At 39.8% G+C, this 23884-nt stretch overlaps 1 protein-coding gene across 8 annotated transcripts in view; it reads right to left on the bottom strand.

Moving 5' to 3' along the window:
• Nucleotides 1–1329: 1329 nt before the first annotated feature.
• Nucleotides 1330–23884, bottom strand: part of DAB2 (DAB adaptor protein 2) — a 68786-nt gene continuing 46231 nt past the window's right edge. For 3 of the 8 annotated variants that reach the window (XM_053201259.1, XM_015067594.3, XM_027075773.2), the window contains exons 2-15: nucleotides 22381–22567; nucleotides 21232–21371; nucleotides 20201–20299; nucleotides 19246–19377; nucleotides 18446–18526; nucleotides 17921–17947; nucleotides 17634–17687; nucleotides 17163–17225; nucleotides 11823–12476; nucleotides 10674–10836; nucleotides 6097–6729; nucleotides 5433–5542; nucleotides 4755–4822; nucleotides 1330–3080 (exon numbers count right to left, since the gene is read on the bottom strand). In XM_053201259.1, coding sequence (XP_053057234.1) covers nucleotides 4760–4822; nucleotides 5433–5542; nucleotides 6097–6729; nucleotides 10674–10836; nucleotides 11823–12476; nucleotides 17163–17225; nucleotides 17634–17687; nucleotides 17921–17947; nucleotides 18446–18526; nucleotides 19246–19377; nucleotides 20201–20299; nucleotides 21232–21371; nucleotides 22381–22471 — 2310 coding nt within the window. In that variant the 5' untranslated portion in view covers nucleotides 22472–22567 and the 3' untranslated portion in view covers nucleotides 1330–3080; nucleotides 4755–4759. The remainder of the gene's footprint in view (nucleotides 3081–4754; nucleotides 4823–5432; nucleotides 5543–6096; nucleotides 6730–10673; nucleotides 10837–11822; nucleotides 12477–17162; nucleotides 17226–17633; nucleotides 17688–17920; nucleotides 17948–18445; nucleotides 18527–19245; nucleotides 19378–20200; nucleotides 20300–21231; nucleotides 21372–22380; nucleotides 22568–23884) is intronic. The other 5 variants (XM_053201268.1, XM_053201267.1, XM_027075778.2 and 2 more) reach the window with 4 other exon arrangements.

The following is a 23884-nucleotide window of genomic DNA, read 5'->3' as shown; positions in this document are numbered from 1 at the left end:
CGCCAGGATTAGGATATCAAACGAATGAAATTATGTTGTGTAAATGGTAAAGCCCTTCATAGATGCAAGATTATCTTGAGAAAACCAATACCTTCTCCCTTTGTATTGCCTACATTTATGTGATGAATTTGGGGTCATGCTGGCTGTTACAGTTCAGCTGTTAGCTTAGATCTATTAGATGCCTAAAAGAAACACTCTTCCAGGTATAATAGGGTCACCGTAAAAGCTGAACTTCTGACATACAGGTGTGAATACTACTGTTACGAAACAGACGTACAAAGAAGAGGTCTGTTTCCACTTTGCAAAGACACTTCAGTGAGCACCTCTCCCTGCTTGGCTGACAGTAGTTCCTACCGCATTGAAATGAATGTCCTCCCCTTGTGTACATGACCAAGGGTTAACCGCTGGCAAGATCTTACAGATTAAGCCACATGGAAATAGCACACAAGGCTCAGTGGGTTAGATATACTGCAGAGCATCTGGATAAGCCAGATAATTTGTGCAACATGTTCTTATCGGCAGCCTTCTCTGGCCCATCTGTGGCTTACTGGAAGCTGCTTTTCGTGGAGTCTGTTTTTTGATATTCCACTCATTATTGGCAGAAAGCCAACAAATGTTTCAATTAAAGGGAAAGGTAAGGCAGTAATATCAAACAACCTATAATCAAAAACCAGTCAATGACACCCATCGGCTACCAAGTTTGTCTTAATCCTTAGAAAAGTTTAAGATCAAGACTCTGCACTGGAGCAAGGCCTGCCTTGGGGTCATCTTCCCAGTAGATCTAGGTCATTTGAAAAAAATTAGAGCCTTGAACTTTTATACTAGGAGAGAGTGTTTAAAAGTGTCCCAGGGCAAAGCAATGTTTAATCACGGATCTTCCCAACACACACAGAAGTTTCCCCAAGTGGTCTACACCAGCCTGGACCAGTCCACACAGTTGTGTCTTGGTGAGGTCAAACATGGCTCAATAAAGAACAAGGAGAGGCAAAGGATAGGTGTGAATCAAGGGTTCATTAATAAACGATTTTTATATTGGATGTCAGTAGAAGTTGTTCTGATACAGGTCTTATCCACTAGACTCCCATTAAACTTCCAGGAAAAGAATATGTGTAGGCCTAAAATAAGGCATTTCAATAAGGCATTGAAAGCTAGCAGACAATAATTTACTCATGCTCTTGTTTCACAGATTTCCACTTTGTCTTCACCTGACAATCCAGAATATACTAACATTTGCTCACTTGTAGACCGATGTGTTTTATACCTTGACCCTAATACATCAACTCAAAGCAGGGGTCAAATAGAAGAATAAACTGATGGTAACACATGAGATTCTGCCATTCCAGTTTATTGAAATGAGTAAATTCATAGCTTTATTTGCATACAGAAAAAAGTGCACAAGAAAATAAGTATGTACAAAACAGTTGTGTGGCTGATCATCACTTTCAAAATTTTTCTACTTTCAAAAATTCAACTACCTAGAAATAATCGCCTCCAGTTTAGCACATTCAGGTATTTGGACACATAAAATACTATTTTAGGTCTGTGTTTATAATGACTGAGTAGGGAGCCGGATGGAAAATTATGCCATACATAATCAGCTATTACCATTAAAAATAAAACCACAGGACTTTAGCTTGGACTACTTGGGGCTGATCAATAAAGGTCCATGAGGCCACCATCTTGTTTAGATCCTGAGCAGTCATCCTCCTCTTCTACTTAAAGGTAACATTGTATGGTTGATTAACGCCCACAAGAACCTGAGCATTAGGGGTCAAGAGACAACATTGAAAAAACCAACATAAACATAACAAAGTGAAACTCATTTTGGCAAGAACAAATCCTTCAGAACTTTGCTAACAATATGACTGGAAATGAACTGGGAGAGTTTCCAAGGTTATGAGGAGAAAAGTACTGCAGACATTAGATTTTCAATGATAACACCAAATACTTGTTTTACAGCTTCTCTCCCCCTTCCCCACCATTTATCTTCCTACTAACTATGAGACTGTGGCTTCAAGAAAGTTTTCCAGTTACTTGATAAAGGTCTAGCATGACCCCAAATAAGCACCTAATATGTTTGGCACAATCACATTGAACTTGGTGATGTGTTACTCTTCAGAATACAGTCCTTCATTGCTGAGTTGAGTTCAGTTTTTCTTCAACATTAACTGCTCTTCTGGAACTTCAGCTCAAGAGGATGGCCTCCTATTCCATAGAAAGGATAAAGGTTGTGCCCATTTGCAGTTCTAGTTACTGGGCTTAGCAATTACTGAGAAGGCAGAGACATTTCAGATCCATGAATCATTAGGTATTTGTACCCCATAAAACTCTGTTGCTTGTGATAGGCAAGTAATGCCATATGAACCTAGGAGCAGAACTGACTGAAAAAAGAATCACAGGGAAGAGGAGAGGAGAGACAAATAATGCTTTTCCCTCATTTGCAGTATCTAGCAAGAGATTGGAAAACAAGAGCAGTCTTACCCTTGAGAGAAAATAATCTTCAGAAAGAGAAACTATATTTTTAAAAAGGTTCTTAAATGTGTCAGATTCCCAAGTGTCTAGAAGTTGGACTTGCTTCAAATTTACTTTAAAAATTCTCTCTAAATGTTGATATGAAGCAAGACTTAAGAAGGTGCCTTGTTATGCTATAACCTTTAGGTTCTTTGCAGTAAAATAGAACCCCCAAACAACTTGGAACAGTAAGGATTTTAAAATGTATTCAAAACAGTGTCATTTGAGGAGCTGTGATGGCTGCATCTCCCAACCAGAGGGTCCATGGTAGAGTGTTCTAGAAGGTTCTAGAAACACACTAGGCAACTGTTCAAATAGGGAAACTACTTCATTTACATTAAGCTAGAGAATTTAAAGTCTTAATTTATTTAAAGCCATAGATTCAGTTTAGCTTTAATCTAAACAGAAAGTGAAAGACATTTTACAAGTGGAAGAGGCAACAAGAAATAAGGCAACAGCTAATATGTCAAAGCTGGAACAAGAACAGAGGTCAAGGCGTCTGGATATTAGCTTTGTCCTTGACTAAGGCCAACCTTTTTGTTCCTCTGGATAGTCAGCATATCAAGTTCCTAGAGAAGTGTGGAGAAGAAAAAACCTGTGGTTAATATCAATGTGTTAAATATGAAGTCATCATTTAAAACAGTAATAGAAAAAAAATAAAAAAATAAAACATCAGTAATAGGATCTCCTAGGGCTGATGTGAGAGGCTTAAATAAGATACTAAGTGTGGAACCTGTAATAAAGTGATTAATGCAAGTGTTCACTAATATTAACTTTTTTCTCCCATAACTGCTTGCCCACCCCAAAACCCAATCTGTAAGTTTAGCAAGTTGACCAAAATAATCCTTCTTTCATGACCTAAGGAAGAAAGGGCCTTCAGGGAGTCCTCTAGTCAATTCAGTTTAGTGCAAACGATCCTCCTAGACTCCAGATACAGTTTATTCTTTTCTGTTTGTCCAGGTTTGCCTCCCATGGAGAGGAGGGTGAGAGTGACCTTCCGTTAAGACTTCTAGCCCTTCAGTATCTTGCACTGCTCTATCGGCATTAGAAATCACCAGGCTGCTTGTTAAAATGGACCTTTCCTTAGCACCAGACTCCTTGGGCTGCAGTGGGGCCCAAGAACTTGCCTTTTCAATAATCTCAGCCCGTTCTCTGAAGCAGATTTTATAGAAAAGCATTTTAAGAAACACTGTAATTATAGAAGGTGAGTGAGGGGCAACAATCCAAATTGCAAATGAAGCCAATCTTACTGTCTGTGTCAGATTTAAGATATTTATCTACTTAAAATAATTAAATTCTAGATGGGTCAAGACAGAATTGAGGAGTCCCACCTGGATGGGGCAAGACTAGAAAAAATGAGTTTGGGTTCCTTTCATTCTTTTTTATTGTTCTCCCCTACCAGCTATGCCCTCCCTCCTCGAAAATGCAGACAAGCCTTCTTTCCTCCACTAACTTCGATCTTCTAAGATGAGACAAAGTTGCTTCCATTCCTTTTTGATAAAGAAAGGGTCATGCTGAGCCAGCAAGGCAGCTAAGGTAGTTACACCTAATAACTTACCTACGATGACGTCCGCTAGTGAGAACAATCAACCAGCAGACTCATCTGCGCCCATGCTGCTTTTGAAGGAGATACAGGCAGCTGTCACCACCTTTGAACTTGATACCCTCAGACTATTTTGGACTAACTTTGAGACCTCTCGCAAAGTAATAAATTGATTTGGAAGGCAGAAAATGTGATCAGCATCTGTTTAGCTGACCTGTTCTGTAGCTTAAAAGGTCTTCAGATTTCGAAACTTCTATAGGAAATAAAGTAATGCCTTTGCAATCACTTCAGTATGAAGGTTAAAAAAACCAAAACCAAACCAAACAAAAAACAACTAGAAAGGTATTATGTGGTATATGCAGAATCCGAAGCAGGCTCTGGGCACAGAGCTGTCAGCACAGAGCCCAACACAGGGATCGAACTCATGGACTGTGAGATCATGACCTGAGTTGAAGTTGGACGCTCAACCGACTGAGTCACCCAGGTGCTCCTTTATTATTGTTTTTTAATGTGTGTAAGAATTCTTTTCTTAAGTGCCCAGCTTATTCATTATTGAATTAGTTAAGCACAGATTCACATGTCTATTCCTTCTAAGTTACAGAGATTTAAGCTGGTACCAATTCTAAAATTAAAATTTCACCCTCATCCCCTGTGCCATGCTTTCTTACCAAACTTACACTTAGTAAGATCTTCTACTTACAGAAGTTAGGCAAAAGGATTTCCAAAAGGATCCCTATATACATCAGGAGATGTGGGTTGAGAAGCCATCTATGAAGATAAAACCATTCAGTCAATAGGGTTTAATTACAGTTATGAAGGAAAAAAAAACCAAAAAAACCCTGCAATTAAGATTTCTCAAATTCCTTTAAAAATCACTTGGGTCCCAGAAAAATGAGATATTATATTGGTCTACAATGATTTGTGTTTGCCTGATCGTAACTGGTGACGCATATTTATTATTTATACTGGTGTTAAAGTTCAGATGAATTATGTCTGCCTCTCCCAAATGAAAGGTACTGTTGTTATGAGATAAAGACTGTGGGTGGGAAATCAGGAACTTAAATCTTTGAAAGATTTTTAAAGATAGTATTATTTTGCTCAATTTTCTCCCACAGTGCTTTTATGAGCTAGGCTAAGTGAGATACAAAAGACATTTTCTATATAATGCTCATTTCTCAAGCTCAGGATAGTAGCCCCTGGAAACATAATCTCTCCCCAGTTTGAGTCGAGGTTTTCACTGTGATGGTTCTCAATGGCAAAGCTTATTTAAATATCCTTTACCATCAAAGAGTTATTATTCAAACAAGGTTAATTCACGACACAGTAGCTCTAGGTGGCACATACTTTGGAGCAACAGCTTCTAGTAATTGATACTTACAGAGGCTTGTGATGAACTGAAAGAATCTTTAGAGAAAGGGTTCTCAAATGCAATGTCAGCAGATTTGGTAACTGGCAGGGAACCCTGTCTGGGAACTGGCTTTGGTGGTTCTAGAAGGGAAAAAATGCCAAGTAGTCAGTAGAAAATCTCTCCCCAAATATAGGCAAAAGTCCCCCAGTCAGGCTTATCTCAGAAATTAAAGTTCCATACTTTTGAAATTTACATCATGGAACAAAAATCACCACCAAATACTAGGACTCCCAGTGATTATTACAGGCAAATTCATCACAAGAGGAGGCTGTGCGTATTGACCTGAAGTGGAAGAGATTCAGAATTCCCTCACTTAAGGCCGTGTAGTATGGCTGAGGCTCTGTTTTATAGCCTTCCAGGTACCACAACCCACTGAATTTCAATAGTTCTTGGCAGCCCTTTTAGGGATTGTCACAAGAGGGCAGCATTGGGCCAGCCCTTAGAAAGAGCCAAGGTAAACCGTTCGTTCCATAAGTAACTAACTGGTCAGGTTGTCTCCATAACCACTGATTACCAAAGAAACCGAGACTAAGGCTCTTGGTGGGTGGAGGAAGTTTCTTCTAAGGGACTCTGCGGACCCATATGACAGTGGAAATACTTGTTGGTACAGTAGGCAGAGCAGTGGGTAGCTTACCATTGATCTTTTTCAACAGTTGATTAGCATCAAAGTCATCATGGTCTGCATTCTCCTGAGGAATGCCAACTTTGCTGTTGAAATAACTGGAGAAGGCACTTGAAGTCCCAGAGGAAGTCTGCTCTCCCTTCCTTGCAGGCACAGCAGGTGGCTGCCGAAGTTGAAAGTCCTTGAACATTTCTTTCACTTCTTTCACTTCTTTATCCCCAAGTGGGTCCAAGGCAGTGAAGGCATCACTGGAGATGTCCTTTGGAGGGCCAGTTCTGGGAGGTGGTTGAGGAGGAGTGACCAGGAGAGAGGAGAGCATAGGAGGGGGCTGGGAAGACATAGCAGAAGTTGGAAAAATATTGCTCTGGAAAGGGTTCCCCAAAGGGCTTGTTGATGACCAAGTATTGGGTGCCACAGAGGCTGACGGGCCCCAAACAACAGGGCCTGGAGGGGAAGTTGAAGCTGCAAAGGATGACGGCTGCTTCCAACTTGGAACACCTGGGCTTGTGGTAAAAACAACTGGCTGACTGAATCCTGAAGGCTGACCACTCATCATGGCTCCCGGGACCACTGACGCGGACTGATTGAAGACTAAAGATGATGGGTTCCATGGTCCTGCCTGAGGGGGGCTAACTGGTATACCACCTGAAGAAAGCAAGAGAAAGGACTTATTAGGACACAAGCTTGAAGACAATTCTTGAGTTTCAGAAAGCACAACTCTCTGGGGGGCATTTACAGGGCATCTACATGGTAAACACCTTCCTTAAGCCTTAAAGCTGACATGGAAATAAAGGCCCCAAGAGATTAGATTACTCTAAAGATTAAGTAGCTAATGCAAGATAGCTGGCATTCAAACGTTGGTTGCATTTTGAAGCCCTTTATTTCTACCACAGCTTTTTAAACTTTTCTCATTATAAGAAGAATACAATCCATAAGGACCTAGTCATGAAAAAATGAGTGCTTATCATACTGATACATTTCAAACAGCTAGGACACAGCCTGTCAATAGCATGAATGTATTTGTTGAGTGAATACATTTATATAAACAAACCATGCTGATTATGAACTAGTTAATTAAGATAATCCATTGGGTACTCTGAGTCATTGACTTGATCTTTTCATTTGGCAGTTGGCTCATGTCTGGAGTCTTATGGAAACCAGCTATCATGCATGTATATTAGGCCTCAACATGCTTGCATCCTGAAGAAACCATTTCAGTTTCCTTGCTTTTAAATGCTGCCAAGGTTGACACAGCCATATAAAAGGATGATAAAATCTGGTTGATGCCAAGATAGTTTAAGACTTTTATATATATAAATGTGGAGGAAAGGCTGGTTATCCTGGGAGAGCTGTTTCAAATAAAAGTGCTTCCTGCCATGTGTCACTCACTAAACCTTGCCAGAAGTCAGAACAGAATACTTCAAAGAATGAGGGAGGGAGAGAAGACAACATGAAGCAAAACCAAACCAAACCAAACCAAACCAAACCAAACAAAAATATCCCCCCCCAAGACAAAAAACTATACCTTCTGAGGTAACTAATTGCCTGTGTCTAGGCATCTAATCTTTGTGGGGGGGAATGACTCCTTCTCTAGTGTCTTTGCCATGTGGATTAAGAACTGGTGAAATTATTAAAATACAGGTCTCTTCAATATCTTTTCCCTCTACTTGAGAACTGCCACCATAAACAAAAAATCTAAATTCAGCCTCATACCTGTACACGAATGGTGCACTGCCCTCAAAATCTACTTGCTTTGAGCTTTGGAGTAGAGTATTCTTTAGTTATGAAAGTTTTCTGACTAAACTAAGAAAGGGCCTCCAAACTCCTAACTTGGGTTAGGAATGTTTTTGTTTCCAGAGTGAGAAATATTTTAAAAATGATGTTCAGGGGCTGATGTAGCAAGCAAGATATTCTATCTTGAATTTTCTTAGTATTGGAGATTCATGTTATTTGACTCAACTGTATCATCATGTGTGCTAGTCATCTGGCCATGACGTTGTGTGATGTGCTCATGGACAGTGGTAGGTTTCAGAAAAGGCCATCTAACTAAATTAACATGCTTATTTTTTGAGGTTAGGGAACTGGGTACAAGAATATTCATTATTAAAATTGGGAAGCTCACAGTCTGTAACAATATCCTGGTAACCCAGGAATACCAGCTCCAAATCCATCATCCTATTTTCCTGTTCTGCCTCCTTGGCATCGAGGGACAGGACTACTTTTTTTAGTGGAAATTAATTCAAATACTCATTTTGTGGCTACAGAAATCAGACTTCATGTACACTAAAGAACATATGTATTTTTTTCACAACTAATCAAGGGAAAAGTCCTTTTACATTCCATAATATGGGGTTCTAAAAGTGGGTTGGGTTTGAGTGAAGTTATTGCTAGCATTTTAAGGCAAATTTATTTAAATTTTATTAACCAAAGCCAGAGTCGCTCATTAATAATTTACGTCAACTGAATGTGCAAAGTGGGTAGAATTTTATCATCTTGCATGTCTGGATGACTTTTGCCTTTAGTAAAATGTATGGCTTTAGTCATAGATGCTATTAGTGGGAGTGGTGGTGGTTAAAGAGACAAATATTGTATTTGCCAGGAATTAAAGGCTTTCCCAGTATATGCAAATGTCAGCCTTCATTCCCATCTAGGAGATCCCATGCACTGTGTTTCCAAGATACTCAAGGCTCTGCTGGAGAAAGTAGAGGCAAGAGGTAAGGAAAAAGAGAGTGTGAGTATAAGAAGTTAATTTTATTACCTTCTGGTGCTAGATTAAAACACAGGGTAGCTAGCCAAATCTGAAGGCTCAGCTTTCTACATTACCCTCTCCCCACCCCCAGTTCTCCAGAAGAGACAGTCCCCCAGCTGGGTCTAGCGGAAGCCAGACCTACAACCTTCCATGGTTTGGCTGAGGATCCCTGCTAGTGGACAGGGGCTATACTGTAGAGCTCAGTTTGAGTCCCATGTCCAAACTTGGAAGAATCATCAGTATTCTGCAGTTGTATACCCCAAGGCCTCAACAGGGGCACCTAGCCAAAAAGCTTCACTTCGTCTGAATAAATTAACAGTTATAGGGTCCAGCTGTATTTTCGAGCTGACTTGTTAAATATTGGCTGTAAAAATTCTTCAGGGCACTGATATTAGACTGCAAAGCTCTGTGATGTGATCTAGTCGCAGGCAGTGCGCGCAAGCTCTCAACCTTTCTACAAGGAAAAGCACCCTCCAGCTCCACTTGGGGGACAGGGAAAGGAGCGACGCAAAAAAGGGGAAGCCCCCAAGACACATGAAGTTTTTAGAGAGAGTCTTGATGGTGTAAATGCAATCAGAGACCTGAAATAAGTTGGTTTCTCACACTCACATTGATTTCAGCCACTCAGCAGTTGGGTAACACCCCACTCTTGTCACCATACTCCAGATATGATTAAACAGATTTAATATGACAAAATGGAAATATTTTCCTTTGCAGGAAAGCAGCAGGGGAAACAAGCAAACAAACAAATAAACAAAGGGTCCTGATAACTGACTCTGTAGGAGGCAGAGAAAACCAAGAGCCCTGGTCAAATATTACAAAATGGGGAAGAGAGTCCCTCTCCATCCATAGTTCCCCAAACCCCTCCCAAGACAGAGAGTCTGTTTGGAGCTTATGGAGGTTCCAAGAAGCAGAAAATCAAAGAGAATTCCCAGCAGGACAGCAAGGACTATTGTCAGGGTTTCTGAAGACTGTACCACGGAGGCAGAAAAGAACTGGAGGCTGTGGGCAAAGAACAGCAGCGCCAGTCCTCAGCCAAGTGGCCTTCCCCAGTGTCTTGCTTCCGAGTGGCTCAGTGGCTCACGTGAGCTGAAGACACATTTATGAATGAGCCCCAGCACATCCTGGGTATCTGATAACATCCCATCTCTTCCCTTATCCCTGTGTTCTCCTCAACTTCAGGTTTCTGGCACTTGTCTTCCAACTCTACTAAGACACTCAGTGGGCCAAAATATGGACAAGGAACAGCTGAGGCTGAAGTATTCAGAGACTGCTCAGAATATATGCCTGTCTCATACACACTGTATGTCCAGAACAGAGCTGGGCTGAGAACTTAAGACTTTCATTCTATGACTTACACTTGCATTGGACTTAACTTCTATCCCTCTCAGGGGAAGGATAGGATACGATATCCTATCCAAGAAGCATATCAACTTAATAGGAGATAGGGCTTTGATCTAGTAAACTGATCACCAGTTTTTCCAATGCAGATCACAGATAAGACTCTCCCAACTCCACCCCGTTTCTCCAGTGAAGCTGGTCTGAGCTCCAGAATCCCTTACAGTTGTCTTCTGTAATCCATTGCCACTTGGCTCAGGTAAGTGCAATATTGATCATGGATTTCTTCTCACATGCCAACTCCAGGAGCCGAACTTCAGTTACAAGTCAAGAGTACCAAATGAGGGCGGGGTGTACAAAAGTAAAAGTGGGAGAAAGTCTCCCCAGGATGCTCAGCTCTTATGTCCCTGGCACCTCAATAGATCTGAAGTACCTTCCTCCTTTGCCTTATAATGTTATGAGTGAAAGCAACAGCAAATCTAACTCGATCTTTGGCACCTACCTAGACCTGCAAGGGGTCCCACTGGGGTAGAAGCATTTGTTTTGAAGAGATCCAGAGGGTTGGTCTGTAGGGTCGCAGATTGTCCTGTAGGTGATGTCTGGCCGGGAGGTTCGGAGACAGGAGGGGTAAAGATGTCTGATGCAAGCAAGTCTTTTGCTGGAGACTGATAGGGCGAGAGGGAGATACGAGAGTTACTCAGTAACAGTAATTTATTCCGTCTCTTATTCTGTTACCTCAAATTTGGGAACCACACAAAGAAAAGCTTTTCCTCTTACTGATAAACTACAAAAATCCAACCCCTCCCCCTCCTCCCCCCCCCCCCGCCCCCCGAAAAAGACAGATCCCTGCAGTGGACAGAATATTGGGTCTTGGTAACTGATGTAAAGAGGACTGCCAAGGTGAAATCTATTTTACTCATTTACACATTTATGTCTGTCTGGTCTCCTTGTCAGCTAAAAGCTTAAAGCTGGGAAGGAAAGGACAACTATAAATAAATAAGTAACCTACATTTTTTTGATTATTCCACTGGATTAAAATAAGTCTGCATAAAGATGATACTGCAGTTCAACTATGAGGCCAGCCTGCACATTCTAGTGAGATTTTTAAAAAGATCCTTACAGAAACCACATTTTAAATTGCTTTTGAATGAAGTGATCATAGTAAATATATAAATCGCTCTTAAAACAATGGATTATTCAGTCAGCATTGAATAGAGGAGGCAAACTCCAGAATTTTCCACCACCACCTTGGATATTAATGCAACATGAGGGGTGGGGGGGGGGGTGTTAGTGTGGGGAAGGTACACAAGGAATCACAAGAACCCTTGCCCTCCCCTTCCAGAACATGACGATCAAACTTACCAGAGGTACAGAAGCATAGCAGCATTAAAAATGGAAAAACTTGTGTTTAGTTAATAATAAGTGACAAGACATGCAAACAGCAAGCAGGGCGTGAAAACACTGGTGAGCGAGCTCAGAAAGGGTGGCGACTGGAGGAAGGTATTCCTGGAGAAAGATGTGCCTTATCCCACCGTCTATTTTACAGCCACACAGGAAACTACAATAGCAGCAGGAAAGAGAGATTGCATCACACCACCCTTTGGTACCGAACATGCATTCTGCCAATGGATATGTGGAGAAGACAATTCACCTTAGCAGTCCTTCTGCCTCGTCCTGGTTTGGTACTTTGTGGAGGTGGGATAATGGCTATGGAGTCATGTGGTGAGGACTGGACAGAGCTTTCCAAGTCCTGCTTTACGCCATTCGGTACGGACAGTCCTTTGGGAGGGCTTCCCACAAAAGGGTTCGGGGAGGATTTGACATGGAAGCCGTTCTGTTCTCTTTCAGATACCCCATTTTGAGTTCTCACTGCTGGCTGTGTTTGCGTACTTGAAAAGGGCCACGGGCCTGCCTGAGCTTCCTGTTTGCCAGTCCGGTTAGAGATTTGGTCAAACTGCTGACCAAAGTAATCAACATCCCCATTCAGGGGCCCGTTATTCAGTGGAGGAGACAAACTACTCAAATTCTCTTTCTTCTGATCTGAAGATTTGAGAGAATCGAACGAAGAGGGTGTCGATTGGTCTGGCTGTGCAAAAGGATCGTCACGGAAAGGATCAGGATTAGGGGTGGGAAAGAAGTTGAGATTGGCAGAAAAGGCATTTTCAGGCAAGAAAGCTGCCTGAGGCTTTGGTCGAGGAAGAGAGCAGGAGGTAATGCCATTTGTTAAGAATGGATTTTCTCTTAAAGAATTCTGATTGGTGTCGATTTCAGAGTTTAGATCCACTAACAGGATATCTTTGCTTTCCTATCACATTTGGGAAGAAAAAAAAAAAAGAGAAAAGAAAGTGTTAGTCCATGTCTGACTTCAAATGAGAAAGCTACCTAAGATGATCAGGACTATCAAAATTCCCATTAAAGTTTTGTCTTGACAGACAGATTGACCATTTTCTCCTCCCATCACCTCCCTGAGTGCATTCTTTACTAGTGGTGAAAAGGTCCTCCCTGGCCCTCCCTGCCCCTTGACTTTTTACTTAGGTCTCAATTTTGCTGGCCCTTCATTAAGTGAAATTATATTGTTGTTTGCTCTAGTCATGTGTCTCTTACCCTTACAGACTGGCTGAGTTCATGATCAGCATTGTTCCAATTCCTGCCTTTGCAAGTCTTAAAGGGAACCGATTACAAGTCACTCTAAGCAATTATCTGAGTACATTGAGCTTGAAAGTAAGACAAGACCTCTGACACCTAACTCTGCTTCCCCACCTGATGCACGGTCCCATCCCGTCCCATGTGTCTACCCCTAGAGTCATGTAACAGTGTCTCTCTAAATGACCAAATTCATTGCCTAATATTTTATAGTTTCGGTTGTAATAAAATTTAAGGTCAAATACATTTCCCTATAATTGGTCTTTCCTCTAGGGGGCAAAAACAGATTTTCCCATCACATCACACGGTATGGCAGGTATGCCTCTTTAAATATGTAAGGATCCTTTTGAAGGGGCTAGTCAAGCTGGATCTCTCATTCTCATCATCCCAATCTCTGGACACATCCTTTTGTCTGTGTCCTTCTCGAAAGAAGAAAGTGTTACTCAACTACTGATATATAACAACATATCACATTAACCTCTCGCATTTGTGCATTTTTTTTTAATACAGCCTAGAGTTGCCCAGGTTGTGACAGTAATCTCATCTATTTGGTGAATAAATTCAACTAATCTTTAATTTATGTACAATCTAATCTTTACTTCATGTATAGGATGGAGATTTGGGCTTAGAGTTAATTTGAAAAACATACCAAATACCTAACTCTACAAATTATATTCCCTCTCTATCATTTTTCTGGTATATTAGTTACTCGTGTTCCCAATTGTTAGATAAGATATGCTTTTTAACATAAAATCAGCGAGTTTGAAAAATCTGACATGTCTTTATTCAGGTCAGTGACAGAACTAATTAAGGTTCACCCTGGGATAGGACTGTCAAACTGACACACCTTCCTCTGACCAACTTTGATCCATTAACTACTCATCTATGCTAGCTGCGGAAGAATATAAACAATAAACAATGCCTAGATGAGATGGAAGTTAGAGGTCCAGCATCACCCCGATGCTGGATATTTTTGATCACTGGGACAAAAACAACTTAAAGGGAATATGAAATTCTCAAATTAGTAAATAAAAATAGGCCTCCTTGGCTTTAAAAGAACATATTTTTAGAAAGTCTAGGTCCTCAATCAGGCCTAATTGGTAATCTATTTTTTGGCTTCCTTTACTGTTAGGTATAAAAACACTATTTTTCAAAGCCAGTTTTTCTCCATAACCATAAGAATTTGTCAGAAGAAAGAGCTTGTAATTAAAAAAAATTTTTTTTAAATCAAAGAAATGGATTGGAAGATCTCTTAATGTAGGGATCTGTAACAATCAAGAGAGGACAAAACATATTGCAAAAGTTTGTGATTTCAATATTTATTCATTTATGATGAGCCACCTCTGGGTTAGAACAGTTGGGTGTTCACAGCTGGTAGGGTTCTCCTTTTCAAATACTTCTGAAGAAGTTCTTAGGACACCAAACAGGAGCCACAATGTTAGACTTCTGAATAGTCACCCTATAAGTAAAATGTATAAGGCTCTCCTCAGGTTGGGTTTGTTGTTAACCCAGGATTAAGAGTCTAGTTCATAGGCCACAGTGGAATGATGTAAGACTCCTCATCCACCTCCTAGGTCAGAACCTCATTAGTTCTTTGTTGCATTGTCAACATTGCAACCACGGGGTCATCATCTGAGCACCTGAGAAATAAGCACTGGTAACATGAACGTGAAATGCAATCAATCCCTGCTCTTACGGGGTTTCAGTAAGAGGAGAACTCAGGAAATCAAAAAGGTCTCTGTACAAAGGCAATGTCTTCTATACTGAGTTCCACAGCCTAGCTTTCTCCAAGTAGCTAATCTCTCCCAACCATTCCAGTCTGCCTAATCCTGGACTTCTCTGCCCAAAGCTTTCAGTGGCTTCTTTCTATCCCCTATGTTAAAATAACTTCATTAGCTAGCCTTTCAAAATGACCTACAATAGGACCCAGTTTACTTTTAGCTTAACTACTCTCTATTTTCCTACACACTTCAAAGACCCAATTCAAGTTCAGATTCTTTACAAAACCTTTTTCATTGATCTATTTCATCATCACCTGTGCCCACCCATGGCATCTTATGTATGCAAGACACTGTGCTTTGTGCCCTGATTCCATCCCTGTACTAAACTTAACCTCCTTCGGGGTGGGTCCTACCTTATGCTCTTCTCATAATAACTGTTTTGAATGGTTATTTTTGAAGTTTGAGAGCATGTCATTTTGTTTTTTCTTCTTTTTCTTTTAAGTGGCAGTATGGAAGAATATCGTTAAGTTAATTGCCAATAAAAACATGTTCTAAGGGATGCCACTTAGTTTGCAACATGAGTCTCATTTGCAATGCATAAAACTATCCTGTATAAAATGTTGGGGGTGGAGCAAATGCGTCAGGGAACCACTAATAAAGTCCAGGTAATTTAGATTTCTTCTCTTCATCTCTTCCAGAGAAACTGTTGTAAGATTATGAACATTTTTAAACATTCTGGTTTTATCAAATGGAGATAAATCTATTTTGTGACCTAGGAATATGGAGTCAATATGTAAGACCATGTTGGCAAAATCCAATCAGCACATAATTAGTTCTGTTAGCATGCTCTTTCTTAATCAGATATCATCTGCTTTCATGATATTTATCACTTTAATTTATCGTTAGTTTATCTAAATCTTCCATGTTATTTCTTTAAACCAAAAACTCTTTGAAGGCATTAAGTCTAATATAAATAAAACTCAGGATTAATCATGTTGTTTTTCATTTCCTTTTTCAGAACTTTCTAGAAGTCTACTGAAGCAGATTAAATAGTCATTGCTTCCTTGCCTATCCCACTGGAATTCTACTTCATAGCCTGAGTGCTTAGATCTCTGTCAATGTACTTGTTTGAATGTCTGTTACACTTGGAAAGTAGATCATTCAGATATCAATTTACTTTGGGAAGGGGCTACAATAGAGGATGGGGCGAAGTTGTGTAGGAATAAAAAGGACCTCAGAGCTATGATGGACATTTCAGGATCATCTAATCTTGTATTTCAAAAAGTTTGTGAAGAATAAAGTCTCCACAGACAAGTGAATTAGAACTCACTGCTGAAAAGAACATTAAACAGGATTCTTCTCTATTGGAGGCTTTGTACGTCTTCATTAAAATGCTGGTTTGCACTGTGAATGTCACAGGGTTGGGGACAGAAGAGAGACCATGCAGCCCCGGCTGCTTTCATCTCAGTGGGCCTGGCCATTTTATGTGAAAGTTCGGGGCTGGCATTCCCGGAGATATTCTGGCAAGTGAGACTTACCCAGTCCTTGATCTGCTGCTGCTTTAATTCCTATGACCTTTTTGGTCATGTAGACTTGCTTGGTAATTCCCTGATGTAACAGACTCCTAGACAGTCATTCTTCTCATTATTCTAGACTGGTGTTCTTTTTGTCTGGTTACTGCCTTATCATCTTTTACATTCAAGTCCAGAACCTCATTTACTCTGAGGCATTATATGAACCTCTAAACTAGATAAATACCCTCTGATTAACATCAACTAATAGGCTTTGTGATTAGTTTTAATGTTGGGCTCCCCACTTGACAGTAAACTCCATGATCTCATTGGCATTGTACATCTCACTCATTTCTGTGCCCTGTAAATCTCAGGTACTCAAGAAACTGTCAAAACAAAATAATAGTTGTAAGAAGTAATCCAAAATTACATGGGTAGTTTAACTTGAGGACTGTTTTGGAAGATGTGAGGTTTGTGTTTAGGCCTTGAATCTGGACCTCTTTCTTGGGCAAGTGAGTTTTTCCTGCATCACCCTTTCCTTATCTCTAAAGGAAAATAGTGCTCCATTCTCATGTAGTTGTCACGGATAGGGTGATATTAAGAAGATTTGATACACTATAGCGTCCTGCACAGAATGAACAACGTTTTTAAACAAAAACAGGCCTTGGTTAAACGTAACTGAACATCTTATTTGTTTTAAGTCTTACTTCACACCAAGCTTATGCCGCTAAATCACAATAGAAAGAATAGAAAAATATTGAAGAAGCCAAGTGGCTTTATAATTAATCATCTAGCAAATACTTCCTTCAGGTAGACTTTTGCCAAGAATTACTTTTCAGCTCTTTTTCTGATCCTAAATAATACTAGAAAGGATTGCATTGCCTATCTTATTGCTCAAATCTAATCTCCAAGCAAAATTAATATATCTGAGTTAGTGTTGATATGTTCCCATGGTAACTTAAGATGCAAATTGGTTCTAGGAGCCATTTATACATTATGCAGAAAAATCAGCAGTCATCTTCCAAGTTTCGAGATGCTCGAGATTTCTGGTTAATTGCCAATTTGAGTTACAGATGCCATTTCCATTACATTGCAAATTTAAAAACAGACACTTACTGTTGGACTATTTAGGTCAGGAGGTGTAGACATGTCCCCAAACAAATCCATCTGGTCAACACCCTTGAAAAAGTATTTGGATTAGATTCAGATGTGTCTACTAAAAAATAGTACTTTGTATATTGTTGTAATTGTTTCCTAAACTAAGACTTAGGAAAACCATTGTCACAATTTTATTTTTATTTAACTAATACAGATTTGATATTAGGCTAATTAGGTCTGGAAGTGTAGACATGTTCCCAAATAAATCCATCTGATCCACACTCTTAAAAAAGTCTTTGGATTAGATTCAAATGTGTCTACTGAAAAGATTACTTTGTATCTTGACATAAATGTTATACTAATGTTTAGGGAAATAGTTGTCATAATAGGACGTCCATACGTATTCAATGCAGATTTGGCATAAGCAACATCTATAGGAAGTAAACCTATGTTCAGGCAAATAAGAATCATAAAAAATAACATACATACCAATTTTAGTTTGTTAGCTTGGTCATCAAGGGTCAGTAGGGTCTCACTCCCGTTCTGAAAAGATGGCAAATGTTTAAGGGTGACTTTTCTTATAGAATTTAATTTCTTAGTGTATTGGTTTGCTAAACAGTTACGATTTTGGCACTGGTCATTCAACTGCACATCGTCTATGGCTAGAGGAATCATGAACACATGGTCATAAGCTGGTGGGGGAGCATGCTTGGACAGGTAGCAAACAAGGACTTACACACATGTGCAATTCATAAGACATAAAGACGCTGTTTTACCTCTACTGCCTTGTTGGCTTCTTCCATCTAAAAAGAAAGACACAAATTCAGTAATCTTAGTAATTACAGTTAAAGGGAGTTAAATTAGTATATATATATCTATGGTTATACACACACACACACACACACACACACACACACGTATGGGTTCACTGGCACAAGCAAGAGAGAGTCTTGCATATTATTTCTGCCCTACATTTCCTGGCCTGCCCTTTTCATATCAATACTAGATTTGAATACAGTTTCTGAACTTAAATTTGGTCGACCTGTATAGTCCTTAGAACCAATGTGAAGCTTGTGGGGACAGATAACAAAAGTCAGGAACAGAAAATCAGGTATTTAACTATAACATCCATCAATTGCTGTATTGGAAAAATAGACAATACATTTCTATACTTTCTATACTTTGAAGAGCCACAAAGAAGTCAACTCTGCAGACATGCCATATATTTATTTACATAATGTTCAAACACGGTCCTGAATATAGTCTTAAGTGTAACAGAGCCAATATTAGGTAATACTTGCCTTTTTCTTTTCTTCTTCCTTTTTCTTTACATTATAGATAACTTGAAAGAGGTCTTTAAGATCAACAACTAATGGCTCAGCCTAAAGCAAGAAAAAGCATCTTTATGAGTATTTTAATCTTACTATTTTCTTCTCTTTGTCCCCATCAGTTCTGATTAGTACTGTTTCTTCCTTTCTCTTAAAGTTCCTTACTATCCTCCCCCGGTTTAGAGGGAATCACCACTACCTCAATCCCCACTGCCAGATACATACAGGCCGGCAGAGTTAGTAAGTATTTAAACAAAACAAGAAAGATCATGATAGTTTTCCAACTGCTTCAGGATTTTTGGGAATCATTCGCTATTGTTCCAAAATCAACATTCACCTTAGGAGAAAGTCCATTCTAACAATCCTTGTCCATACACAATATGGGTCTCAATGACATTTAAAAATGATTCCTGGGGCACCTGGGTGGCTCAGTCGGTTCAGCAACAGACTCTTGATTTCAGCTCAGGTCATGATCTCACAGTTTGTGGGTTTGAGCCCCACGTTGGGCTCTGCACTGGCAGCACGGAACCTGCTTGGGATTTTCTGTCTCCGTCTCTCTCTATCTCTGCCTCTCTCTGTCTCTCTCTCTCAGAATAAATAAATAAGCATGAAAAATGATTCCTAAGACCAATAAAGATAGTCATCTTCCGAGTCACTGTTTAGTCCTCCTACATCTAACTGTCTCTAGCAAGCTCTCTAGTTGAGTGACAGACACTCTATGATGAACTGAGGACCAGTCTCCCTCCAGGTGTATCTCAAGGCTTGGAGCTTACCTGTTGTCCTGTTTTTATGGCAAAAAACTGATGCTGGCCTTCTCCTCCACACACATAACCAAATGCCCGGTTGTCTGTCACATCACGGGCAATGAAAGAAATTTTATTTACTGGGTGTTCATGCTCTATTACCTGAAAAATAAACATAAAAAATGTTTTATTGCTCAAACTAGAATCTATTTATATGGCAGCATGATGAAGCATCAGATATTTGGGCATATATAAAAAAGCCAAAACACTCGAAGAAAGAAATTTTTGCCTCTGGTTGAAGGTTAGAGCTCCATTTATTCTTGTTAGTAAGGGCTCCAAAAGGAACAAAGAGGAGAAAACAGAAGTGGGAAAAACACTTCCTAGAATATTGATACTTGATTGTCTCCATCCCAAAGATATGATGCCACATAGCAAGAAAGGATTGAGGACTGTATTAGGAGACCAAGAATTTCTAAAGCAAAGATGGCACATTTCATTGCTAAACCATCTATGTGGGTTGACTTTCCCAACTCAAAGTCAAACTCAGGTGAACAGCAGTTCGTTATGGGATCTTTTGACAATGGCTCTGAGTGGCCAGAAAATCATCTGAAGTATTGTTAGAACAATCATCCCCAGAACATTCTGCAAGTTGCCAAATGCTCGTATCAAGGAAGTAGGGTTAATCTAGTTCTGTGTACTTGAGGTCTAAAAAATGCCGAAGTGATATTTATAGCATATCTGTGTTTATGCTATATCTGTGTTTCTGGAGGCTCACATCCATTACAGAGAATAAATTTCAAAATAAAGTGTCTTGACTCCTCACCTCCTACCCTATTTTCTGCCTGTTTTCTCTAGAAAAGTAACATGTATTATTATTCTTTTCCCCCACAGAATTTTGAAAAGGGAAACAGAGAACTGAGAGTTAAGTCACATCGTTTGTGAGACTAAGGTGGTCAGAAAGGTGTCAGTGAAAGCGGATTCTTACCCCAGTTTTCTCATCGATTATTTTTATCCCAGAAAGGGAAATGTTGACCCAGATCCTTTGTTTGTGTTGTCCCTGAGACCGACCAGCTGCCGCCATTCCCTGATGAGAGTGGGAAAACAAGAAAAATCTAGTTAAAACTACCCTATGATGCTTTGGATACTAAATCATTTAAAACATAGTTTTATTTTCAGCTTGGTTTGCCATCTATGAAAGGATTAGGCACCTTTCAGAATAGATGCAGAATGAAATAGAAGACACTGAGCCAGGACATCGTGAGTTAGCTGCGTGAACTTGGATAAATCCTTCTAATTCTCTCGGCTTCAGAATAGTCATGGGTAAACACAAGACTGAATTAGACCTTCAAAGATGTTCCTTCTAGGTCTTGTCTTACTTAACAATTATTATTTATTAGGTTCACATAGTGACAGTACTAGAATTTGAAAATTAAAAAAACCAAAAGGCTAATACTGAAGAGCCATAGTTTCCAAATAGAGACCTGAATTTTATTTATTTTTAGAATATTTAAAAATTTTTTAAATCTTTATTTATTTTTGAGAGAGAGAGAGGCAGAGTGTGAGCAGGGGAGGGGCAGCGAGAGAGGGAGACACAGAATCTGAAGCAGGCTCCGGGCTCTGAGCTGTCAGCACAGAGCCCGATGTGGGGCTCAAACTCACAAACTGTGAGATCATGACCTCAGCCGAAGTCGGACGCTTAAGTGACTGAGCCACCCAGGTGCCCCTAGAGACCTGAATTTTATCCGAATACTTCCAGGACCTAAAACTTGATTTGCCCAAAGGAAAAGGCATCTAGAGTCCCGCAATACTTGATTAAGCCAGGTCTTTAGAACAGCAGACAAAATATGTGAACAAAGTCATGTTTCCTCATAAAATGAGGTACCACGGGATCAATTATGTGATTAGAAATGCTTTTCTTTCAAATAATTGAGATATAGGTAAACACAAAATTCTGATATAATTCCCTTTGTTGGATATTTGTGTAAGATGGAGACAAAGCATGCTTTCCCCTTTTACCTTTAGTTTCATCATAGAATCTTGGCTCATTTTATCCCCTCTTGCATCGGGCACATCATCAATGCCAATCAGCTTGGCCTTATATTTTACACCATCACCTTTGAATCTGGCCAAAAGGTACTCATCTGTCTTTTCAGAGCCTGAGGAGTTGGGGGGGGAAAGGATAAAATTTATCTAGGATAAAATTTATAAATGTCTTTAAATATCATCCCCAGGGTATGACCAAATATGTTCCAGAATTTCCAAATCTGAGTAGTACAAATACTGGTCATATTACAGTTGATCAACTATGCAATGTTCTATCTTTATTCTTACTTCCTTTGAGTAAAAGCACATTCTGTGATACTGTATATGGTGTTGGGGTGGAGAAAAAATAAACTCTTAAAGGTACAAAATGGACTGAATTATGGGAAATTTATGGAAATATATGGGGTGGGATTTGGGGATATCCTTCATCATAATTAAAAAAAATATCTTTAAAAGGAAGTAAGGAGGATAATGCCTTTTTTTAAATAAAGAAAAATAAGCCATTTCTCTATTTGTTAACATTTTGAACTGTCAATAAAGCAGAAGAAAATTGTGAGTAAATTCCTTTGAAAATTATTAAGATTATTATCTCATCTTTATAACTTCTTTTGCTTTTCTTGAAAAGACTGTTCAGTCTCATTCCCATAGCTAACGTATACTAGCAAAAGGCAAACAAACCAGGGCACATTCTCAAACTACGAATGATTAAGGATTCTGGCACTTTCTGGTGGTACTTCAGGTCAAGAGAACAAGGTCTAATACAATAAAGATCTTGGTTTTTGAAAAACAGCTACTTCAGTAAAGCAAAATGGTGAACAGGTTCCTGAAAGATAATCAAAGAATAAATGATAGTTGTGTTTATCAACCAAACAAGTTGCTATGAACGTTCCCCAGCAAGATCCAAGTTGGAGCAATCACCCCATCCAGACACAGGTCTTATTCTAAGTGGAGCAAACTAATCTCTGCCAAAGTCCAACCTTCCTGCTGAGGAGAACCTGACATGAGGCGGAGGTTGAAGTGAGGCAAGGGCCAGCTCTTGGTTCATTTACCCCGAGCCTCACATTTCTTCAGAGGTAGCCAACCCGTGCTCCCCTCAGCGGCCTCAAGAGGATTGCTCCATACCTTTCTTTTTTTCCTTCTTCGACGGTGCTTTTGGTGCAGGCTGTTGGTCAGGCTGACCATTAGTTGTGCTCGTTTCTACTTCGTTAGACATGGCAAGAAGGCAGACAGCCAACTCCAGCACCAGCAGAAGGCTAGTGACACCAGGCGATCCCCGCAGTCTCAAACGAACATAACCTGCTACAGATACCTGTAGGCAGAGTTTAGAGGCATAATGAGATCGTAAGACAGCAAATCCAGACTTTGTGCTAAATGGCTTATAACCAGTGATTTAGGAGTGTATTTCTTCAGACTCATTTTGTTCTTTCTGAATAAACAAACAGACTGAATTCTGAAGAGGAGCGGGTAGGACTGTTTCCTTTGTAGTTTCCAAAATGGAAAGAGGGTGTTTATTAGATTTTTAAAAAATTTTTTTTAATGCTTTTATTTTTTTTGAGACAGAGAGAGACAGAGCATGAGCAGGGGAGGGGCAGAGAGAGGGGGAGATACATAATCTGAAGCAGGGTCCAGGCTCTGAACGGGCAGCACAGAGCCCGACGTGGGGCCCGAACTCATGGACCGCGAGATCATGACCTGAGCTAAAGTCAGACGCTTAACCAACTGAGCCACCCAGGCACCCCCTAGATTTTTTTTAAAGCAATCTAGTAACATTTAATGATTACCTACCTAAGTAGTTTGCATTGGAATTTTGGCATAAAAATCTAGTATTAAAGGTAGGGATCAAAATGTGTCACACATACAGAAATAGGGTTTCATAGCAAAACAGAAATATTTTGGCATTTCAAATTGGACAGTAATGAATCCTGGTTCTTCAAAAACCCATTTAGTTGCAAAGGCAGTGTCAGGAATAGCGTTATAAACTTTATCTTATTCCCATTGATAAATATAGATTTTTTATGTGTTAGGATTCTGGAGATGGCTTCCAGGGCTATCTAACCACTATACTTTAAAAGACAAGCATTTTTGACATTAACACTTAAACGTATCAGGAGATGAATGAATTTATGGGATGTCTATTGTGCAATTCATTGAGCGTAAATACTTTTATGCTACTATTTAGCCTTATTATCCTCAAGGAAGTTGTGGTATGTGCTCTTATAAAACTTCTCTATGTATCATGGTAGGTAAAACAGAAAAACTCAGAGTCACTGTAAACACACGGAAGTGAACTAATGTTTCTAAAGGTTTTTCACGTCCCAGGAGTCAAAGTTTCTACACAGCTTCTGAGAGAGCTAGAGAAAGTTTAACCTTCTACATGGACTGAAGACCAGAGGCACAGCCGAGCCATTCATAGTTTTGTAATCGTGTTAAGACCACCCATGGACTGTGATGCCTGGGTGGCTCAGTTGGTTGAGCATCCAACTTCGACTCAGGTCACGATCTTGGGATTTGTGAGTTTTAGCCCCAGAGCCTTCTTCAGATCCTCTGTCCCCCTCCCTCTCTGCCCCTTCCCTGCTTGTACGCTCTTTCTCAAAAACAAATAAAAGAAAAAAAAAATTAAAAAAAA

This window comes from Acinonyx jubatus, chromosome A1, assembly GCF_027475565.1.
Source record: "Acinonyx jubatus isolate Ajub_Pintada_27869175 chromosome A1, VMU_Ajub_asm_v1.0, whole genome shotgun sequence".
In the NCBI taxonomy this organism is placed as follows: domain Eukaryota; kingdom Metazoa; phylum Chordata; class Mammalia; order Carnivora; family Felidae; genus Acinonyx; species Acinonyx jubatus.
The sequence above is the reverse complement of the archived record's forward strand: the minus strand, read 5'-3'. Positions and strand labels throughout refer to the sequence as shown.